Source organism: Pan troglodytes, chromosome 7 (genome assembly GCF_028858775.2).
Source record: "Pan troglodytes isolate AG18354 chromosome 7, NHGRI_mPanTro3-v2.0_pri, whole genome shotgun sequence".
Lineage (NCBI taxonomy): Eukaryota > Metazoa > Chordata > Mammalia > Primates > Hominidae > Pan > Pan troglodytes.
Window position 1 is genome coordinate 107,891,521 of NC_072405.2, and position 19,758 is coordinate 107,911,278.

Consider the following 19,758-nt stretch of genomic DNA (forward strand, 5'->3'; position numbering starts at 1 on the left):
TTGAGTTGAGAGAGACAGGTTCTCCAAGAACCCATCCGAAATGCGTTATAACACTCAAATGACTCATCTGAAGGAATACAGATTCCGGCGAATGCTTATACATTACTGTGAAAAATGCTCAGTAGACTTAAAAGACTTACCCCCTCATTTTCATTCGAGTTAAGGAAGTGGGGAGTAAATAAGTAAACCTAGCGTTAGCTTTGAGGAGTGGAGAATGGGAAGACTGTATGGCTGAATGTTAATTGGGTGAGGAAGTATCCTTATCTACCAAATATTGAAGATGTATTCGAGAAGTTTAACCAACATTTACAAAATTGTGACTTTCAAGCTTTTCTGACTGCAACCCACAATAAGAAACACATTTTACATTACATTACACACATAAAACCGTTCTGTTTTTCTTTAATGTTCATGACCCACTAAATTCATTTCACATTTGACTGTGAGGCATGACCCACAGTTATGGGGTAGCTTTACAGGGCAAAGCTTTACAGGGCAAAGAAGTACAAGCTGCCGTTTGGTACTCATTAGATACCTTTAACTGTGCTAAGTATTGAAGAAAAGCAAGATACTGCTTACAAATTGAAGGCGGTTAAAAGGCATACAATATGGGCATATCTCTCTGTGACAGGGATACAAAGGTAAAAGCTCAGTTTCTCCCCAGGGAGCTTTTTGTTTCAGTCGTGGAAAAAGATATACTTAAAAAATTAATGATACAACTGGATGTGGACCCAGGTGGGCATGAAAGGCCTTGTCACAGAAGCTGACTTTGAAAGTGGGTAGGAGTCCCCAGGAATTCGAGAATGACCTGGGCAATATAGTGAGACCTCATCTCTACAAAAAATTTTAAAAATTAGCCCAGTGTGGTGGTGTGCACCTGTAGTCCCAGCTATTCTGGAGGCTGAGGTTGGAGGATTGCTTGAGCCAGGAGGTGGAGGCTGCAGTGAGCCAATTCGAGGCCCTGTCTAAAAAAGGGGGGGGAAGGGAGGGCAGTAAGAGCAAGATAATGTGAGAGGCCTGAGAAACAACGAAGGCCCAGGATTGAAAGAAGACAACTCTGTCAGCCTGGCAGGAATGGGAAACTCTAAACTTGAGTAAGGCATTTCACCTTGCTCTGTTCAGTGTATCTTGTTTACAAATTGAAAATCTTAGTTGAGTTAAAACACTGCAGTATTCTTCAAAGTGTTATCCCTGGCTACTTGCAGTGAGTCACTTTGAATGCTTATGGAAATGCTTGGGCCAGGCACAGTGGCTTATGCCTGTAATCCCAGCACTTTGGGAGGCACTGTTGGGAGGATCACTTGAGCCTAGGAGTTTGACGCTGTGATGAGCTATGATCAGGTGACTGCACTCCAGCCTGGGCAACACAGCAAGACTCTGTCTCCTAAAAGAAAAAAAAAAAAAAGCTTGTAGATTCCTGATCTCTGATCTTTTCGTTCCATTATTTTTAGCTTTCTCTTAAATCACTCCAAATTTTGCGACTCCTGTTTTCAAATTTTTCATTTGTAGAGTAAATAGTGACTAAATCTGTATTTACCTCAACCTGTTTATAAGCAATTTCTGAAATTATTTTATCAATTTGTTTTTTATCCCCTAATAAAACCATGCCATAGATCTTTTAGGGTATGAATTACAGTTTGTTCCCTAATTAAAAGTGAGGGGGGCCACTTTTTACTGGGCTCAGTTCTTGGCATTTTTTCTTTTCCCCCCCACCCCTGTTCCTGGCATTTTTGGAAATCATTATCTTATATGTATTTTTCATGACATCTACCTCAAAGTCTGTATTAAATGGGCACTCAAGTATTTTTTCACTTGATTTTTAATCTGAGTAATGACTTAGATTGAAGTGAAGTCTGCGAAAACTGGTCTGTAGCAATTGGCTTTGAATTTCAACTGGAAGCACATAATCAGGATTAATATCAAAGAAAATTGTCTTTTTTTTTTTTTTTTTCTTTTTTTGAGACAGTCTTGCTCTATTGCCCATGCTGGAGTGCAGTGGGGGTTATAGCTCATAGCTCACTGCAGCCTCAAACTCCTGGCCTCAAGCCATCCTCCCGCCTTGGCCTCCCAAAATGTTGGGATTACAGGCATGAGCAACCTCACCCAGCTCAAAAATTTATTTTAGTGGACAAGTTATTTGCATATTAGTGTAGGAATGTTTATAAAGATTTGCTATAGTGTAATTGCCATATCTCTAAGCTCAATGAATAAAATAATAGTGTTTCCTTTTGTTTGCTACCAGGTAGCCTTGCACAGTGCTTGGTACTCAAAAATAATTGTTGAATGCATAATATAGTAAGATGTCCAACAAAAGTATTTATACAGCTTACTCCTATTATTCATGCCTGGTAAATACCTATGTGAGCCCCCTTTTTCTCTTTAGGTGGAAAGTGGCTATTTGCCTCATCTGGCTGTAATTTTGTGAGGTGAAGCACTGCCTATATAATGACCCCATAAGATTATGATATTGTATTTTTACTATACCTTTTCTATGTTTAGATACACAAACACTTACCATTGTGTTACAGTTGCCACAGTATTCAGTACAGCAACATGCTGTACAGGTTTGTAGCCTAGGTTTGTGTCAGTATACTGTGTGATGTTTGCACAAAGATGTATTTCTCAGAATGTATTCTCATTAAGCAGTGTATGACTGTATTCTAATAGTATGCAGTGTCTTTTGTAGTCATTACTTCTGTTCCAGTTTCACTGCCACTGCCCTACTTTAGGACTTTATTACCTTTTGTTTAGACTGTTCTAACATCATCCTAACTAGTTTTCCTGCTTCCAGTTTCTTTTTTGCCAATCTTTTCTACCCACTCGTGTGAGTAGAGTCTTTTGAAGCCCAACCCTGATTGTGTGACTTTGATGTTCACATCGTTTCAGTAGTTTCCCCATCACCTGTTGAATAAAATGCAAAATTCATGACATGGCACTCGAGTCTCTTCATGATCTAACCCTACCTTAGGCTTGTCTCTCACCATTACTCCTAAGACAAGAAATAATTCTGCTTAGCTAGATTTCTGTGTCTATTTATGATTATTTTCATTTTTGTTGTTGTTGTTGTTTTTGGAGACCAGAGTCTCACTTTGTCCCAGGCTGGAGTGCAGTGGTGTGAACACAGCTCACTGCAGCTTCCACTTCCCAGACTCAAGCATTCCTCCCACCTCAGCCCCTCGAGTGGCTGGGATTACAGGTGCACGATACCACACCTGGTTATTTTTGTATTTTTTGTAGAGATGGAGTTTCACCATGTTGCCCACGCGTGGACTCAAACTCCTGAGCTCAGGCAGTCCACCTGCCTCAGCCTCCCAAAGTGCTGGGATTACAGGCGTGAGCCACTGCCCCCGGCCATTATTTTTATCTATTAAAAGACCCTTCTTTCTATCTCTCTACCAATTTCTTTTCTTTTTGAAACGGAGTGTCACTCTGTCGCCCAGGCTGGAGTGCAGTGGTGCGATCTCAGCTCACTGCAAACTCCACCTCCCGGGTTCACGCACATTCTCCTGCCTCAGCCTCCTGAGTAGCTGGGACTACAGGCGCCCACCACCATGCCCGGCTAATTTTTTGTATTTTTAGTGGAGATGGGGTTTCACCGTGTTAGCCAGGATGGTCTCGATTTCCTGACCTCGTGATCCGCCTGCCTCAGCCTCCCAAAGTGCTGGGATTACAGGCATGAGCCACCAGGCCCGGCCAGTTTCTTTTCTTATTTTTATTTTTAAATTTCTTTTCGAAACAGGGTCTGGCTGTGTCAACCAGGCTGGAGTGCAGTGGCGTAATCTTGGCTCACTGCAACCTCAACCTCCCAGGCTCAAGCGACTCTCCCACCTCAGCCTCCTGAGTAGCTGGGACTACAGACGCACACCACCATGCCCAGCTAATTTTTGAATTTTTTGTAGAGATGGCGTTTTGCTATGTTGCCTAGACTGGTCTTGAACTGCTAAGCTCAAGTACTCCACCTGCCTAGGCCTCCCAGAGTGCTGGAATTACAAGCGTTAGTCACTGTGCCCAGCCTCTCTCTACCGATTTCCACCTGTCCTTCAAGGCCCAGCTGCAGTGCCGCTTCAACTGTAAAGCCTTCCCTAGCTCCTCAGCTAGAGTTATATATTGTAACACCTAGCATAATGTTTCGTGTTTAGTGGAAACTATGGAATTGCCTTTTTAAAATTTATTTATTTATTTATTTTTTGAGCTGGGGTCTCACTCTGTCACCCACGCTGGAGTGCAGTGGTGTGATCTTGGCTCTCTGCAACCTCCGCCTCTCAGGCTCAAGTGATCCTCCCACCTCAGCCTCCCGACTACCTGGGACCACAGGCACACACCACCACACCTGGCTATGCCATATTGTTTAGATTAGAATGGTCTAATATCACCATTTCATTTGGTTCTAATAGTCATTCAGCAAGTATCTGAGTGTCTGCCCATTATCCATATTAGGAGCACAAAACGCATTACTAGTGGTCACACACATAAAAGGTATGTTGTAAATAGTACTGGAACAGATCAGCATAGTTGATTTTCTTTATCTGCAGAAGTTCTATAAAGTTCCCACTGAATTAGCAAGTACTAAACTAGTGCTCCTAGGGAAAGTGCAAAGTTAGGTCCAAGCCTCTGGTCACAATATTTTCACCAATACCATATACAATACATGGTCTTGTTTTATGAGTGTTTCTGTTTAAAGACATTTAATTTAATTGATTCATATCATTGAACTCACAGCCAATAGCACTAGAACTCATGCCTGAACAAAGCTTATCTAATGCATTATTTTCTTTGTAAGGTATATCACAGCCTTCTTATGCTTAGGAATGCTCAGCAGCACTTCAGCACTACAGTTGGGGACCATTATAAACAGCAAAATCACTAACAAAAAGCACCCCAAAAATGCAAAATATGTGACACTAAATAGTCCTCAGAAAGGACTGAGGACTATTTACAGTGATGAGAGCTGAAATAAGAAGGTGGAGTCTTGACCTCAGCTGGGAATGTGCCTGCAGAGTGACTTTGCAGCTCTGTGCATGTGCATGTCCAGAAATGACCGTGAAAGTACCTCAAGTATTGATTTTGGAGTAACAAATTTTAGTGAAAAGGTAAATTCACCAATACAGAATCCATTAATAATGGGGAACAACTGTATATTAGTCCCTATCTGTATCTAGACTGTTCTGTCATCTCCAGAACCTCATGTCTACATGTATGCTTGATTTCTCTGATTGGGAGTCTGATACGTATCTCAAACTTTTTAAAAATTATCTCAAACTTTTAACATCTCCAAAACAGAACCTATTATTTCTTGCCTTCTCCCAGTCTTCCCTGTTTCTGTAAGTGGTAAATTACTCTACCATCCATTCAGTTATTCAAGCCAAAAATAGAAGAATCATCCTTGATTCTAATCTTTTTCTCACCTCTTCATATCTTCCTCACCTTATATCTAACCCATCAGCAAAGTACCATCAATTTTATCTCCAAAATATATATTCAATCTGACTACTTTTTCTAGTGTCACCTTAGCTCCCCTAACCTGCAGCAGTAGCCTTCCTTTTACTGCATCCAGTCCTTTCTCAATGCACTAGTAATGAGTTTTATCAAAGCAAATCACTATGCTGCCTAAAACCAACACTTAGTAGCTTTTGCATTTAAAATCTAAATCTCTTTCCATGGCCCATATGGCCCAGCACCTGCTTTTCATTCTAAGCTGAATTTGTGTGAGTTTCCTGTCATTTGCTGTTCAGTTCTTCAAACTCTTTCACAACCCAGCGCCTTTACATGAGCTATTATTAACACTTTTGGAACAATCTTTCCCTCACTATTCTCCTCAGCCTTTAGTTTTCACCTTAAAAGTCACCTTCCCCGAAAATCCTTTCCTGATCACCCTATTTGAAATAGACATCCCTTTCTATTTTCTGTCTCAACCCCTTAGATGTTTCCTTCATAGTGGTTATTACAGTTTGTACATTATTTGTTTACTTACCCATTTACTTTTTTGGGTTCTCTCCCTCCCCAGATTGTAAACCGGTGGCAAACTGCCTGGTGTATAAGTGCCTTTGGTAATTATTTGTTGAACTAAAAGCTGAACAAAGTGACTAAAATAACATCTCACAGTTAATTGGATAATCTGTTATTGAGTTAAATAAATTTATCTCTTAGTATATTCCCAATAGAATTGTGTTTTTTTATTCTTAGGTAATAGTTTTGCTGGTAATATTAAAAAAGTTATATCACTTGCCACCTATAGAGTTTTCTTTTTACCTTTAAGTCACTCTTTGTCAGTTTTAATTCTTAAGAGAATAATCAGCCAGGCGCGGTGGTTCACACCTGTAATCCCAGTACTTCGGGCAGATCACCAGGTCAGGAGATTGAGACCATCCTGGCCAACATGGTGAAACCCCATCTCTACTAAAAATACAAAAATCAGCCAGGCATGGTGGCGTGCACCTATAGTCCCAGCTACTCAGGAGGCTGAGACAGGGGAATCGCTTGAACCCGGGAGGCGGAGGTTGCAGTGAGCCGAGATCGCACCACTGTACTCTAGCCTGGCGACAGAGCGAGACTCTGTCTCAAAAAAAGAAAAAAAAAAAAAAAGAATAATCATTTGCTCAAAAAAATCCAAATTATAAGTAAAACAAATATTCATGATTTTACAGAAGAGAAATCTTGAGATTCAGAAAAATTAACTGACTTATTCAAGGTCATAGGGCAAAGGAGTTTAAAAGGCAAAACAATATCCTAATTTCTAGTCTAAGAACTTTGTTATTTCCACTCTACCTCTCTGGTTTCGATGGCATGTTCCAGGATATTAAATTGCATTCAGAGAACAAATAACAGTTTTCCCAGTGAGTTATGGCTTTATTGCTTTTAAAATTTCGAGTCAGAAGTTTCTGCTGAAAATTATAATGACCTTACAAAAGCTCCAGAATTTTGGCTCCATTTGTTTGGTTATGTGACAGGATTTTTTCATCTTTTCTTTTCATTCTGCCAGAGGCCTAACGTAAAAGACCTTTAACAGTTCTGACAGAAAAGACCTTTAGTAGTTGTGCCCATCTTAGATACCAAGAACAACAATAAACCCTATGAACATTCATTTTTGTTGTGCTTTGGCATTATTGGTTAGTGTACTATTTCTCAAGGCTGTAAAAGCCTTGAGAGTATTTTTAAATTATTATTCAAGCAAAATTCAGAGATATAAGTGAGGAATTGGTGTTATTTGATCAGTTTTAAAATGCACTTTTTTTTCTCTCCAGCTATGCTAGTAGTTTTCAAACTGTTCCATGGAATGCCAGGCTTCCCAGAAGGCATCCGTCAGAATGTCTTAGACATTTTTCTTCTGTCTGAGAAAGAATTATACAGATGTGTATTTGCTGTATCATTTGTAGTCCTTATCACACCCATCAGATGTAAAATATTGAAAACCAATGCTTGTATTTAGTTTTTCAGAAATCATCTTTGGCATATCTTGGCCATGTGACAGTTATTACCATCTCCCCATCTCATAAAGGTAACCCTGAGCATCCCTGCTGTAGTCAACAAGGAGACAGTTTGGAATCCTGAGTTGAATTTTTGGCTGTTTAGAAAGCACAGGGATCTTTACCACTAAAGGAAATATCTCAGTATATAGTGAGATTTTGCAAATTTGAGCCATAGGTTATATTTGTAAGATTGTTCTCTCAGTTATTTGGAGTTTGAAATTGGGGTTGAACTGTGTCTAAAGCTATGGTTTATGTGTATGTTTAGTTTATGTAGTTGCTGTGTGCATAACATTTGGCAGGGGAAAATGTTTTTACTTTCAAACAAACTGACAAGAAATTGTTCCATCTTGAATTTGTGTAAGAACGTTTCAGAACTAAAACAAACTTACCAAAACTAGGTCTTGTCCATTAAATGAGATAATGCATGTAATGTGTCTAGCAAGTACTTGGAAATTATTATTGTTAAGACTATCTTATAGTCTAACTTATCAACTACAATGATGCCTCTTCTGAATTTCCTAATTTCTTGCCTTTATCTTTTTTTTTTTTTTTTTTAATTATACTTTAAGTTCTGGGATACATGTGCGGAATGTGCAGGTTTGTTACATAGGTATACATGTGCCATGGTGATTTGCTGCACCCATCAACCTGTCATCTAGGTTTTAAGCCCCACATGCATTAGGTATTTGTCTTAATGCTCTCTTGCCTTTTATCTTTTTTATGATGAGGATTATATATATATATATACACACTATGCCTCCTGTATGCTCAGTATCACTTTTAGCCAATAAAATTGAGATTCTGGCCAGGCACAGTTGCTCACACCTGTAATCTCAGCATTTTAGGAGGCCAAGGCAGGTGGATTGCTTGAGCTCAGGAGTTTGACACTAGCCTGGGCAACATGGCAAAACCCTGTCTCTACAAAAAATTAACTAGGCATGGTGGTGTGCGCCTGTAGTCCCAGCTACTTGGGAGGCTGAGGTGGGAAGATGGCTTGAGCCTGGGAGGCTGAGGTTGCAGTGAGTCGAGCCAAGATCACACACCACTGCACTCCAGCCTGGGCAACAGAGCCAGACCCTGTCTCAAAAGAAAAAAATAAAAATGAAATTCCAGTGTTTGTCCAGGGTGAAACACATTTGGGATCTCAATCCTGGTCTCCCAGCCTGCTTTCAAAACCTGTACTCTTGAGAGTGTGAGGGAGAGTACACCTTTTGTTTTATACTTTACTATGTGTTATTGTATACCTGTCTTCCTTTACTAGGTTCTAAGCTTCTTGAGTGCAGGCATTGAGCCTTATCTTTGTTTCAAGGTGTTAAGAGTTCTGCACAGCACTCTACTGAGTGAATATTATGTAATTTTCTTGGAAAACAGCAGTTTTTTAAAAAGAAAGATAGCATTACAATGCTGCCTCTAGAGCAAGCCTGGACTATTTTAAGCCTCTGAGAGGATATATTTGCTTATTATTTTTAATCCATTAACTTCCCAAAAGAATTTGCATCTGGAGCATTGGACCTGATGGATGCCTGTCCAGGCCCTTTTGACCACCAGGACTTAACATTCATCTGAGCTTGTTAATATAAAAAAATGGCCCAAATGCTTGAACGTGGGAATAAAGGGCATAGGCCATCATAGCTTTGGAGAGAAAAGGGTAGACGGGCCAGGTGCAGTGGCTTATACCTGTAATCCTAGCACTTTGGGAGGCCAAAGAGGGAGGATCGCTTGAGCCCAGGAGTTCAAGACCAGCCTGGGCAACATAGCAAGACCTCATCTCTACCAAAAATTTAAGAAAAATTTTAAAAAGAAGGGAAAAACTGTTTCTGGAGCAGGTATGCTTTCACATGCTCTGTCACTTGGTGTAATTCAAATGTAAATGTGTAAGACAAAGTATATATTTTTCTCATATTTACAAATGATGAAATCAAGGGTTAAGTCAAGGAAAATGCTTAAAATCACAGTGATTAAATATGGAAGTTAAGCCTTAATCCCAGGTTTGTCAAACTCCAAAGCCCATAGTCTTCTCATATTCCATTTTTTGGGGGAAGTTGGTAGACTGCCCTTCTAGTTTCTAAACCTAAGAAGTTTCTAGGTCATTTGAATCATGATCTTTACATGTTGTGGCTAGAAATACAGTTTACGTAACTAAGTGAAAGTAGGGTTCTATGTGATTTCATTTTAGAAGTCAGTGTTAAGCCTTATATATGCTTACCTCAGATACAGGTTCTTTTGCAAGTTGGAATCAGTTTTAACAAGTGAAGAGTGCTCAAATGACATCTGTTATTAAGCATACTTTTTTTTTTTTTTTTTTTTTTTTTTTGAGACAGAGACTCGCTCTGTCCCCAGGCTGGAGTGCAGTGGCGCGATCTCAGCTCACTGCAACCTCTGCATCCCAGGTTCAAGTGCTTCTCCTGCCTCAGCCTCCCGAGTCTGGGACTACAGGTGCTTGCCACCACACCCAGCTAATTTTTATATTTTTAGTAGAGATGGGGTTTCACCATGTTGGCCAGGATGGTCTCGATCTCTTGACCTCATGATCTGCCTGCCTCGGCCTCCCAAAGTGCTGGGATTACAGGCGTGAGCCACCGTGCCCGGCCTATTAAGCATAGTTCTTATTCTGAACTTTAAAACTCCTTGTGGCAGAAACTCCATTCATATGTCCTTGTTCCTACAGTCCTTAGCCTGATGCCTGGTACTTGAGTACCAGGAATTGAGGCCAGGTGCGGTGGCTCACACCCATAATCCCAGCACTTTGGGAGGCTGAGGCAGGCGGGTCACTTGAGGCCAGGAGTTCTAGAACAGCCTGGGCAGCATAGCGGAACCCGCTCTCTACTAAAAATACAAAAATTAGCCAGGCGTGATGACATGTGTCTAATGCTGAGACACAGGAATCACTTGAACCTGGGAGGTGGAGGCTGCAGTGAGCCAAGGTCATGCCACTACACTCCAGCCTGGGCGACAGAGCAAGACTGTGTCTCAAAAAAAAAAAAAAAAAAAAAGTTATGGAATTGTATGAAATTAATAAATTGAAGATTGACTAGTCTGCTATGTGGCCCCCTCTTCCATTCCATTTTCCCCTGATATATAGATATCCTCATTCTGGTTTACTACCACCCCTGCCAGCACATACATACTAAGTGTTCCTTTGTGCATGCATTTTAAAAAAAGAAAGATCCAGGTGTGGGGGTCGAAGAAAATTATAACAATAAGGTAAACATGGTGATGTCTACAAGGAGTTTATCCATCAAAATAAAATGATTCTATCATTTTTCTGTTACTGGTTGATTTTCAACAAATTTGAAAGATATCTTTGGTCTAACTTAAAACATAGATTGTAAGCTATATATGAAATAACTTTGATTGGCCCTGGTGGGGAAGACCTTAAAGTTCTTGAGAGAATTTTAAACTGGGGTATAATGAGAGGCCCATGTAATTGCTAATCTGTAGAAAGCCACCATATAGATTAAAGTTCCGTGATCAGAGAAAACTGCTTTTTTTTTCTTTTGTATTTTTTTTCTTTTCTTGAGACAGGGTCTCATTTTTTTGCCCAGGCTAGAGTGCAGCGGTGCAGTCACAGCTCACTGCAGCCTTGACCTCCCAGGCTGAAGTGATCCTCCCATCTCAGTCCCTCAAGTAGCTGGGACTACAGGGGCATGCCACCACACCCGGCTATTTTTTTAAATTATTTTTTGTAGAGACAGGGTCTGTCTATGTTACTTGGGCTGGTCTTGAACTTCTGAGCTCTTGCTGATCCTCTCGCCTTGGCCTCCCAAAGTGCTGGAATTACAGCCGTGAGCCACTGCACCTGACCAACAACACTTTTATGTAAAACCCATATTGACAATCACAAGGGTAGACACACTGGATTTGAAGTTTTGGTTTGTAATTAGTTACTATTCATGTAAGTAGATCTATATGATATGCTCCCATTTAGGGATTTGCTAATTTAAGTATGATTAGTGATTTTCCAGGGCAAGGCCTTCTCGACCAGCTGTTGGCAAAATGAAAGGACACATTGGCTCTGCTGTATGAAGGAGAATCACCTTAGTGTATACTTTTTTCCAGCAACCCAAGAATTATATTGACTTTACTTTTGGGATAGGAGGCTTATTGTTTCATGGCATCAGGCATGTGTGGGAAGTTGCTGATGACTTCTGGAATCCCAGTAATGATGAAAGCTATATAAATTCTAAGAGTTTAGTGGAAAATTGGGAGATCTACACAGGTCAGAGAGAACAGCTGCGATTAGAGCTATTATGTAGATTGATGTTGCAAAGAAGGAACTAAAATTGGCACAGATAGGAGCGTATGAGCACCTTTGGCTTGCCGATCATTTCAGAGCCTATGGAAATGGGACCTGAATGTTCCTGAATCTGTGGGAATGCAGTTGGTCACTTTCAGACTTTGTGTTGTTTGAAAGAAAAGAATGTTTCATATTTCATTTGGGAGGCTACATCAATATTGTTTGCAGTTGGTCTCACATAAATGGCATTGAACTTGTTGGTGAGTTTTTAAGACGGTTTTTGACCGAATAATTTCTAATCTTCCTAGTATTTAGTAAATAAATCCCAATGACTCAGTGTCATGTAAATGAGTAAAATGAAGGTGGTATATGGCAGTATATAAGTGGTTATGATGGAGAGTTTCCTGAAGGGATTAATTAAATGAAGTTTAGCAGATGTAAGTTTTGTGAGTTGCCAGTTGAAGAGATAGGAGACTATGGAACTGAAGCTGCAAGATTGTTCAGTTGGTATAAGTCTTACATGGAAAAGTGTGGCCACAAGAAAATCAGAAAAGGCAAGTTTGGCCAGAGAAGATAGCATGAACTAAAAGTAGCGTATAAGAATAAGATGATGATATTAGAGGCCGGGTGTGGTGGCTCACATCTGTAATCCCAGCACTTTGGGAGGCTGAGGCGGGCGGATCACGAGGTCAGGAGATCAAGACCATCCTGGCTAACACAGTGAAACCCCGTCTCTACTAAAAATACAAAAAATTAGCTGGGCGTGGTGGCAGGCATCTGTAGTCCCAGCTACTTGGGAGGCTGAGGCAGGAGAATCGCTTGAATCCAGGAGGCAGAGCTTGCAGTGAGCTGAGATTGTGCCACTGCACTCCAGCCTGGGCAACAGAGCGAGACTCCGTCTCAAAAAAAAAAATGATGATATTAGAAAGTAAAATTAAACAAAGTTTTGTATTCCTGATGTAGATATGGCCCTAAGTCCACATTCCATTTTGAGGTTTCTTACCTTTACCCACATACTACCTCCCTCTTCCTTCCTTCCCCCATATGCATAAATACACAGAAGAGGGATTAGAAGAGGCAACATTAGAAGTGGCAAGACAGCATAGAAGAAAGAAAACCAAATCAAGAGTAGAAAACCTGGTTTTAGCATTAGCTGTCTGACTTTAACAAGTTGCTTCAGACCCAGCAGATTATATTTGGGTTAATTAGGAATTTAACCAGCTAAAAGACAGCTTTTGTTTTGATTTTCTGCCACAGATCTTTGTAAAGCCTACAAATTGAATTTGAGAATATAAATGGTCTCCTTTTCCAACTTTGTATCCCTGATCATTGTTAACAAATGCATGTTAAGTCATACTATAGAAACTTTGAACACTTTGTATTGTTTTCTTGAGTATAGCTCTGCTGTAATGAGTAGGTAGCTGGTAAAAGTGTGTTCTGTAAGAACTGAAAATAAAGCCATTGAAACTAGTATATTGACTTACTAACATGTTGAATTTGAGGGGAATGCATAAGTGAAAAGATGTTGTAGGATCCAGAAAGACGGTTAGAGTACAGATACCTAGGCCCCATTCTCCAAACTTCTCAGTCTGGTGATGGGGCTCAGAAATTATTATTTAAAAAGTAAAAAAGAGGCTGGGCACGGTAGCTCACGCCTGTAATCCCAGCACTTTGGGGGGCCGAGATGGGTGGATCACCTGAGGTCAGGAGTTCAAGACCAGCCAGACCAACATGGTGAAACCCTGTCTCTACTAAAAATACAAAAATTAGCCGGGCATGGTGGCATGCACCTGTAATCCCAGCTACTCAGGAGGCTGAGGCAGGAGAATCACTTGAACCTGGGAGGCAGAGGTTGCAGTGAGCCGAGATCACACCTTGGCAGTCCAGCCTGGGCAACAAGAGTGAAACTCCGTCTCAAAAAAAAGGTAAAAAAAGAATGATTCTGGTTAAAAGCCAGATTTGGGAATCACAGACTTGAGTCTACTCATGAGCATCTCTAAGTGCTATCCACCATTTTATTTTAGGAATGTTAGGAAAGCTTTTGTAGCCTTTTTTAGGCTGTGGCAATGGGTCGGAAAGCATCTTACTCCCAGAACAGTAGAGCCATGAAATTACAGAATTAGAGGTTCCATTAGAGATTGCCTAACATTCATTTGTTTATGTATCATCTATGGCTGCTTTTATGCTACAATGGAGGAATTATGTAGTTGCAACAAAAACATATGGGCCAAAAAATAAAAATAAAGAACAAAGATATATGGCCCATAAAACCTAAAATAGTTTCTGTTTTGTTTTGTTTTTGCTGAGGACTGTTGATGGCAATCAATAAAATATTTTTTTCTGAATTTTATTTTGCCATACACCCTGAATATGTTTATAAATAAAATATTTTCTATCTGGCTGTTTACAGAAAAAGTTTGCTGACTTTTGAGTAGATCATACCTGTCACTTTATAGATGTAGAAATAAGGCTCGGAGACAATGAGTGAAATATTCTGAGATTACACAGTTAATTGGTGGTCAAATTGCAAACACAATTTTGTTCTCCTTTTAACTGCTTCCATTCCATTATTTTTGTTAGAGGGACTGATACCTTGGTGAGATAAGAAAATTTGTGGTACAGAATTTTGCTTATGAATTTTATATGTATATATATATAAACACTAGGGATAATAATCTATCAACTCTTAGATAACATTGGTGTACAAAAACTTTTTAAATTTAGGTACAGAGGTAGGATTTGATTGTAGTATATATGGTTTCCTGCGTATAAATCTTTGCATTGATCTGCTAAGCAGTTTGATAATATGATACTTTTTGTTGCCTGTGCAGCCAAATGGGCGGACTGTTGAAGTGGCTGAGGGTGAAGCTGTTCGAACACCTCAAAGTGTAACAGCAAAGCAGCCACCAGAGATTGACAAGAAAAATGAAAAGGTAAGTTTGGGAGCATATGAAGTTGTATGCAAGACTCTTAATAGAGTGACATATAAGGATAATGCTTTTCTGTTTCATAAGATTGTATGTATACCCCTCATTTAAACAAAACTCAGAAAATCTGAATTAACCATAGTGGATGGGTGGTAAAAGTTTAACTGAGTTGTTTTTGTTTTTTTAAAGGAAAGTTGCATCACCAAATATTTTAAACATTGCTGTGGCAATACTAAATATTCATTATACCAAAAACAATTCATTCACAACTTGAACATCTTGTGTAAGTTTTCAGATATATAACATATATACCTTTTATTCAAAAACAGAACTGTGGAATTGTGTTACCTTTGTTAGTAAGACACATCTAGCATGAAAACCTTAGCAAAATCGTTCAGTGGTGTTTAGTGTTGAAATAGATTTCTGTTGTGTTGGAAACATAATTGTCTATTTACTAGACATAGATTAACTTCATTTAACAAAAGAAAATGTGGGCTGGGTGCTATGGCTCATGCCTGTAATCCTAGCACTTTGGTAGGCCGAAGTGGGTAGATTGCTTGAGCCCAGGAGTTTGAGATCAGCCTGGGCAACATGGCGAAATTTTGTCATTACAAAAAATACGAAAATTAGCCAGGCGTGGTGGTACGCACCTGTAGTCCTAGCTACTCAGCAGGCTGAGGTGGGAGGATTGGTTTCAGTGAGCCAAGATTGTGCTAATTCACTCCAGCCTGGGCACCCGAGACCCTGTCTCAAAAAAAAAAAAAAAGAAAAAAGAAATAGATGTGCACTTTCATTTGGATGTGAGATTTTCCAAGTAAGACAATCTATCATACCACATAAATGGTACACTCCTGAGATTTTATTAATTTTCCAGTTGCTTGGCATTAGAACCGATTCATTTTTACTTGACTTAATCTAGCTTGGAAGTAGGCAAAATGAATAAGAAATTCTTAACGGTGGTTCCTTCTACTGTGAGAAAAAGACTTTTCATTCAGTTCCCTTTTGTGCATTGAATTACCCTCCCTTTCCTTTTTTTTTTTTTTAATACAGAGACAGGGGTCTCACTATGTTGCCCACACAGCATAGTCTTGAACTTCTAATCTCAAGTGATCCTCCTGCCTCGGCCTCCCAAAGTGCTGGGATTACAGGCGTGAGGTACCACATCCATAGCCCCTCCCCCTTTTTAAAAAAATCCTGTCTATGCATAGCCCCTTTTCAGGAAAAAAAAAAACAAACAAAAACAAAACAAGACAGTCACTGATCGGTAAGTGGTTTCTGGGAACCACAGTGCAGCAGCTCTAGCTTCTTGGAATAGTGGTATGAAATGGTTGCTGCTGGCAGGGTGTGGTGGCTCACGCCTGTAATCCCAGCACTTTGGGAGCCCAAGGCAGGCGGATCGCCTGAGGTCAGGAATTCGAGACCAGCCTGGCCAACATGATGAAACACTGTCTCTACTAAAAATACAAAAATTAGCCTGGTGTGGTGGCACATGCCTGTAATCCCAGCTACTCGGGAGGCTGAGGTAGGAGAATCACTTGAACCCAAGAGACAGAGGTTGCAGTAAGCAGGGATTGCGCCACTGCACTCTAGCCAGGGCAACAGAGCGAGACTCTGTCAAAAAGAAAGAAAGAAAGAAAGAAATGGTTGCTACAGTTTCTTAATGCTTCCAATTTCAAAATGTCTTTGAAGAAGTGGCTAAGTCAGTTCTTCAAAGACATTTTGAAATTGGAAGAACCAAGACAGCTGCAGGTAGAATGGCTTAAAATGAAGGATAGTTTTGGGAAATAATTAAATTTATGTCTGACTTTGTCTTTGGCAGAAAAGTAATGACTTGTGTTAACAAGTAAGCATGTAACATAAGGAGTGTGAGTTTATAGAGTGACTAGTTGATATGCCCAATATAGATTTACACATCTCTGACCTAGTGTTTTCTTTTTTCTGGGCTTTCTCTCTATTAGTGAGTAATGTATACTTACTCCTGCTTCTACTCCCTGAATTGCCCTGAAAAATTTGTAGTTGCAGTAATTGAGGAACTACCATTATAGTGATTAATTTATATAAATTGAATGTGACAGGGTATAAAATCACAGTTTAAAGTTTATCATCATTACTTTGAAATGTCTTGTGGTGGGAAATAATTATAATAGTTGACATTTACTTACTTAAGTATAATATGGCAGGCACCATGCAAGGTGAGGTATGTTTGTATGTGTAAATATACTTACATATCTAGTAGGGACAGCTTATTGAGTACTTACTAGATATACTTTTAAGACTTTATGGTTGTTGCTGGGCACGGTGGCTCTCGCCTGTAATCCCAGCACTTTGGGAGGCCAAGGTGGGCAGATCACGAGGTCAGGAGATCGAGACCATCCTGGATAACATGGTGAAACCCCGTCTCTACTAAAAGTACAAAAAAATTAGCCAGGCGTGGTAGCGGGCGCCTGTAGTCCCAGCTACTAGGGAGGCTGAGGCAGGAGAATGGCGTGAATCCAGGAAGCGCAGCTTGCAGTGAGCGGAGATTGCGCCACTGCACTACAGCCTGGGCAACAGAGCAAGACTCTGTCTCAAAAAAAAAAAAAAAAAAAAGACTTTATGGTTGTTTAAAAAAATAATCTATAGATATTATTTCCTTCTTTTCACAAGGGCTCTGAGGTGGTAGTATTATATCCATCTTACAAATGAGAAACTTGAGGCTTCTGTTACCTGAGCTATTGAAAGTATAGTCAGTTCTAACCCAAATCTATCTGACTTCAAAGTCTTTACTTTTTACTGCCTTATATTATTTCTAATCCTCTCAAAAACTCTGCCAGGCAGATAGTTATAGCCCCATTTTACAGATAAGGGCTCCAGTGCCTAGAAAAATTTTGTGATTTAATTAATTTGATACAGTTGGCCGGGCACAATGGCTCAAGCCTGTAATCCCAGCACTTTGGGAGGCTGAGGCGGGCAGATCACCTGAGATCGGGAGTTTGAGATCAGCCTGGTCAACATGGTGAAACCCTGTCTCTACTAAAAATACAAAAATTAGCTGGGCATGGTGGCGTGTGCCTGTAGTCCCAGCTACTCGGGAGACTGAGGCAGGAGAATCACTTGAACACAGGAGGTGGAGGTTGTAGGGAGCTGAGATCGTACCATTGCACTCCAGCCTGGTTGACAGAATAAGATTCCATCTCAAAAAAAAAAATGGATGCAGTTTCTGGACTAGGATCTGAACGCAGCTTATTCTGATTCGAAAAAGTTCTTTTTATCATTTAACAGTGCCACCTTTCAGTTGCTGTTGCTTTTTCAGTACAAAGTTTCTACCTTTGGTTTCTTGCCTATTCTATTTGACTTTTCAAATAATAATACATGCTACAACTCATGGCTGGTGTTCTGTTTTTGCCATCCTGTTTTGCATTTTGAATTTATGCTTTTTAATGTGGTCAGGTCTAGGTAACTCAGTTAATTTTTTGTGGTATTGCACTATGTGTGTATTGTGCTTTGTGTTTTAAATAGTTGGTGTTTTTTAGACTTTCTTTCTTTCTTTTCTTTCCCTTCTTTCCTCTTTTCCTTCCTGTCTTCTTTCCTTTCTTTTTTTTCTTTCCTTTCTTTGTTCTTTCACTCTTGTTGCCCGGGCTGGAGTGCAATGGCACGATCTCAGCTCACTGCAACCTCCGCCTCCCAGCTCAAACAATTCTCCTGCCTCAGCCTCCTGAACCACTGGGATTATAGGCACGCACCACCACGCCCAGCTATTTTTTGTATTTTTAGTAGAGACGGGGTTTCACCACGTTGACCAGGCTGGTCGCGAACTCCTGACCTCAGGTGATCTGCCTGCCTCGGCCTCCTAAAGTGCTGGGATTACAGGCGTGAGCCAGTACACCCGGCCTACCTTTCCTTATAAAGAAATACATCTTTGATCTTATGCACCTTAATATATTTTTTGTTTTTGCTCTCTGAGCCATATCTTGGGCACTTTGAGAAGTACAATTTTTGTCTGTAGAGTAATTGTACTCCTAAGCTGTGATATTGATTACCTTGCCATATCACTTGAGTAAGCCTTGTAGATAAAAGTTTGCCTAGAAACTGTATATGACAAGATCTTAGGTCTATAAAGCAGGTTAAACTGCCATAGTTTTCTAGGTCCTTATTTGGGTTTGAAAGTCAGTGTTTCATTAGTACTAGTCTCTAGTAGAGTACACATAGGACCATTAGCCAGACTGAATGCATTGTGCTAATAGATGCTAAAGGTAATAAAAATGTAAGATGTACTGACCCTTAGATTACAGGCTAGTTAAGGAAAGGCAAGCAAAGAGAAGATACCTAGTAATACAAGGCATTAAGTGCTGGATATTCAGAGGAGAAAGGTTATCCTACTTGGGTAGCCAGAAAAGATTGACTTAATTAGTCTCTTAAGTATAGGAATGGTATTTTCAGTAAGTAGGCATGTGGAGACAAGTTTTAGAAGGGAAGAGAAACAAATGAACACAACCTGACATTATTTAGATTAAACAAATGGACATATTCAGACATAAGGGGAAGCCTTAGACAAGTTTGACTGGTCAAGATAGGGTAGGGATATGTAAAAACTTAGATATATTCAACTGGCAGCAACATTGATGATTAATGAATCAGTTTTGCATCTCTGATTGTAAAGATCTGGCCGGGCGCGGTGGCTCACGCCTGTAATCCCAGCACTTTGAGAGGCAGAGGCGGGCGGATCACGAGAGGTCAGGAGATCGAGGCCATCCTGGCTAACACAGTGAAACCCCGTCTCTACTAAAAATACAAAAAATTAGCCGGGCATGGTGGCGGGCACCTGTAGTCCAGATACTCAGGAGGCTGAGGCAGGAGAATGGCCTGAACCCAGGAGGCGGAGCTTGCAGTGAGCCACGATTGTGCCACTGCACTCCAGCATGGGCGACAGAGCGAGACTCCGTCTCAAAAAAAAAAAAAAAAAAAAAGATCTGAATTAATGTAGAAATGTAAAGATTGCTAGTGAGAGAAACAACGGAAACAAAATGTGTAAACTTTTGTCACCACCAAGTTGTTAGGATGAAGTCAGCGATATCCACTAAACCCTGATATCATTTATTACAAGTATTAATAAGGTCTTACATTTTTATGATGCTACACAATATACAAA

At 40.2% G+C, this 19,758-nt stretch overlaps 1 protein-coding gene across 10 annotated transcripts in view; it reads left to right on the forward strand.

Annotated features, from left to right (window-relative positions):
- Positions 1 to 19,758, forward strand: part of MTDH (metadherin) — an 82,900-nt gene that overhangs the window by 3,264 nt on the left and 59,878 nt on the right. For all 10 annotated transcript variants that reach the window (XM_001147548.6, XM_016959711.4, XM_016959714.4 and 7 more), the window contains exon 2: positions 14,535 to 14,636. In XM_001147548.6, coding sequence (XP_001147548.1) covers positions 14,535 to 14,636 — 102 coding nt within the window. The remainder of the gene's footprint in view (positions 1 to 14,534; positions 14,637 to 19,758) is intronic.